The sequence below is a fragment of the Austrofundulus limnaeus genome, unplaced genomic scaffold, assembly GCF_001266775.1.
Source record: "Austrofundulus limnaeus strain Quisiro unplaced genomic scaffold, Austrofundulus_limnaeus-1.0 Scaffold2072, whole genome shotgun sequence".
Classification (NCBI taxonomy): Eukaryota; Metazoa; Chordata; class Actinopteri; order Cyprinodontiformes; family Rivulidae; genus Austrofundulus; species Austrofundulus limnaeus.
In genome coordinates, this window is record NW_013954474.1 from 18369 (window position 1) to 20674 (window position 2306).

The 2306-nt window shown below is 38.4% G+C and overlaps 1 protein-coding gene across 1 annotated transcript in view; it reads left to right on the top strand.

Moving 5' to 3' along the window:
- Positions 1–2306, top strand: part of gmpr2 (guanosine monophosphate reductase 2) — a 9900-nt gene that overhangs the window by 1172 nt on the left and 6422 nt on the right. Inside the window, exon 3 of the mRNA XM_014034359.1 lies at positions 1425–1544. Within this exon, the coding sequence (XP_013889813.1) occupies positions 1425–1544 (120 nt within the window). The remainder of the gene's footprint in view (positions 1–1424; positions 1545–2306) is intronic.

Genomic DNA, 2306 nt, shown 5'->3' on the forward strand with positions numbered 1-2306 from the left:
GCTTAAAAGCCTGAATTTTGCCTGAAACTCTCAGACTGAAGAAGTCTCTTGGAGGAGAGACGAAATGTTTCATTAGTGAAGAACCCGTCCAGAAGACCTATACAATTTTTTTCTTTTTGATTTTTTACCTGGATTACTGAGATGCATCAGGACATTCAGCTCTGTGTGTTTAAAAATGACTAATTTATAGCCTTTTGTAAATTAGCATTAGTTATTAGATTAATTCGGGATTAGCATTGGCAATTTGATTATTTGTAGCTCCTCCACAACAAATTTCATCACAGCTAAGTTTCAAATGGCTGAATTATATCCTTTTAAAGTTAGCTGTACTTAGTCCTGAATTTTTGATTAGCATTTAGAATTTGGTAAAGATTGTTTTCAGCTACTTCTACTAATGACTGAATAATAATTTGTGACTAGCATTCAGCATGTTTTTTTGTCATTCTTAGCTGTGATCACTCAAAATGTCAGCTCAGTATTTTTAAAACAACTGAATTAAAGCCATTTGAAATAACTGGTGGTGGCCATCTTGATTTTTACAAGATGCCCCTACTAAAAATTGCCTTGACCACCCCAGTGCCACCCTGGCAAAAAAAAAGTCTAGCTCCGCCCCGGGGTGTTTCATACAGAAAACTGCTTAGTTAAAAACTGTTTTATTAATCAAACGTGAGGATCAGAGATGATCAAAACCTACAACTCATTTTGTGACAACTATGATTTCTATAGGATTTCATATCACACTGTCCTTCAGATCAAAAGTATAGACTAAGATAATCTTAGAATAAGAAAAGGTTAACCTGTTTTGGTCCAACCCTTTTTTTATATGCACAATCTCATGGTATCTGTTAGCCTTCTGAGYCTATGTTGAGGATGACTCTCAGCTACAACCACACCAAATTTTACTTCAGTATTTTTAAAATTGGCTGAGTTATAGCCATTTACAGACAGAGTCTGATTGTTAGCGAAGCACCGCGTTTCTAATGCTACGTCGTAGCCACTTATCCTGTGGCTACAATCTTTGCTCCACATCCAGAGATAGCAGAACGTTTGGTGGCAGGGGGTTGGTTAATTTTCAGAAGCAGAGCGCTTGGTTCTGTTGAAAGGGCGGAGCACCCTCCTTGGATAATGGGAGGTTACTTTGAGTTGGAGTCCATTTTGGTGTTGGACAAAGATTCACCATTTCGTCCTCAATCTGGTCAGAATTAAACAGTTTCTTCAAGCTGAGATTGTTCAAAGAGCTATCTATAACAGGTAAGATATTAACTGTTCATAACCTTTCCACAGAACCCCACTTGAGAAGGTTTTAGAGGTAAAATTGTGGTGGTTAGTTGTGACACTGAACACRTTAGTTAATTCTGGTGGAACAAATCTGGAACAGGTTTCCAGTCAAAACACTGAGGTGTTGTCATGGTTGTCTTCCTCAGGTGGACCTGATGAGGAGCTTCACTTTCAGGAACTCAAAGGGCAGCTATCGAGGAATTCCCATCATCGCTGCCAACATGGACACTGTGGGGACCTTTGAGATGGCTCTGTCTCTGCACCAGGTAGAAAATCTTTGTTTTTACTTTACATAAACTGTAGTCAGTGGTGGGCACAGTTCTTCTATTAGCAGAACTAACTTTTCCTTTAGCAGATTAGCTTTTTTTTTCTTCTTCTTTTTTGGCTGACTTTGGAAACAGCCTACCAATTAGGTTCCACTAAATTAGGTTCTACTGATTTTAAGTCCACAAAAAAATTGTAAAACGTGTAAAACTTCTATTTTTATGCGGTTTTTATCCAAATAAAATAAAAACTATTCTCTCTTACAAGCAGTGTTGGACGTGTCAGGCACCGTGTGTAGCATGTAGCATCTTTAGCAGCATAACTTCAAAATAAGAGCATCAAAAAGAAGTAAAATAACATTTAACACTATTTAAATAACAAATACAGAAATTGACTACGTATTAATATGGTAGAGAAAGTATTAACTTCAAGCAGTATTTAGAAAAAACAAACCCCTTCAAGGAGATGCTTTTATTCTGAAAGGGGTAAACTTATTATGTAAAAGTTAGAGCTGTAACTCTATTGTGGATTGGCCAATTTGCCACAGATGATCCCACCCACCTTCAAATATTAAAACATTAAAAAACTAACTGTAACAGTGTTCTTAGCGGTTAGCATCCACTAATTTTATTCTTGGGCTGTGTCCAAAATGACAGGCCGGGTCCTCCGGAGGACCCAGACTCCCCGGTCKCKKYGGGCYGGGTCCTTGGTAGACCGGGAAGACCGGAAAAAAGAGGCTGTGGATTTGGACGGTCTAGCCTCCC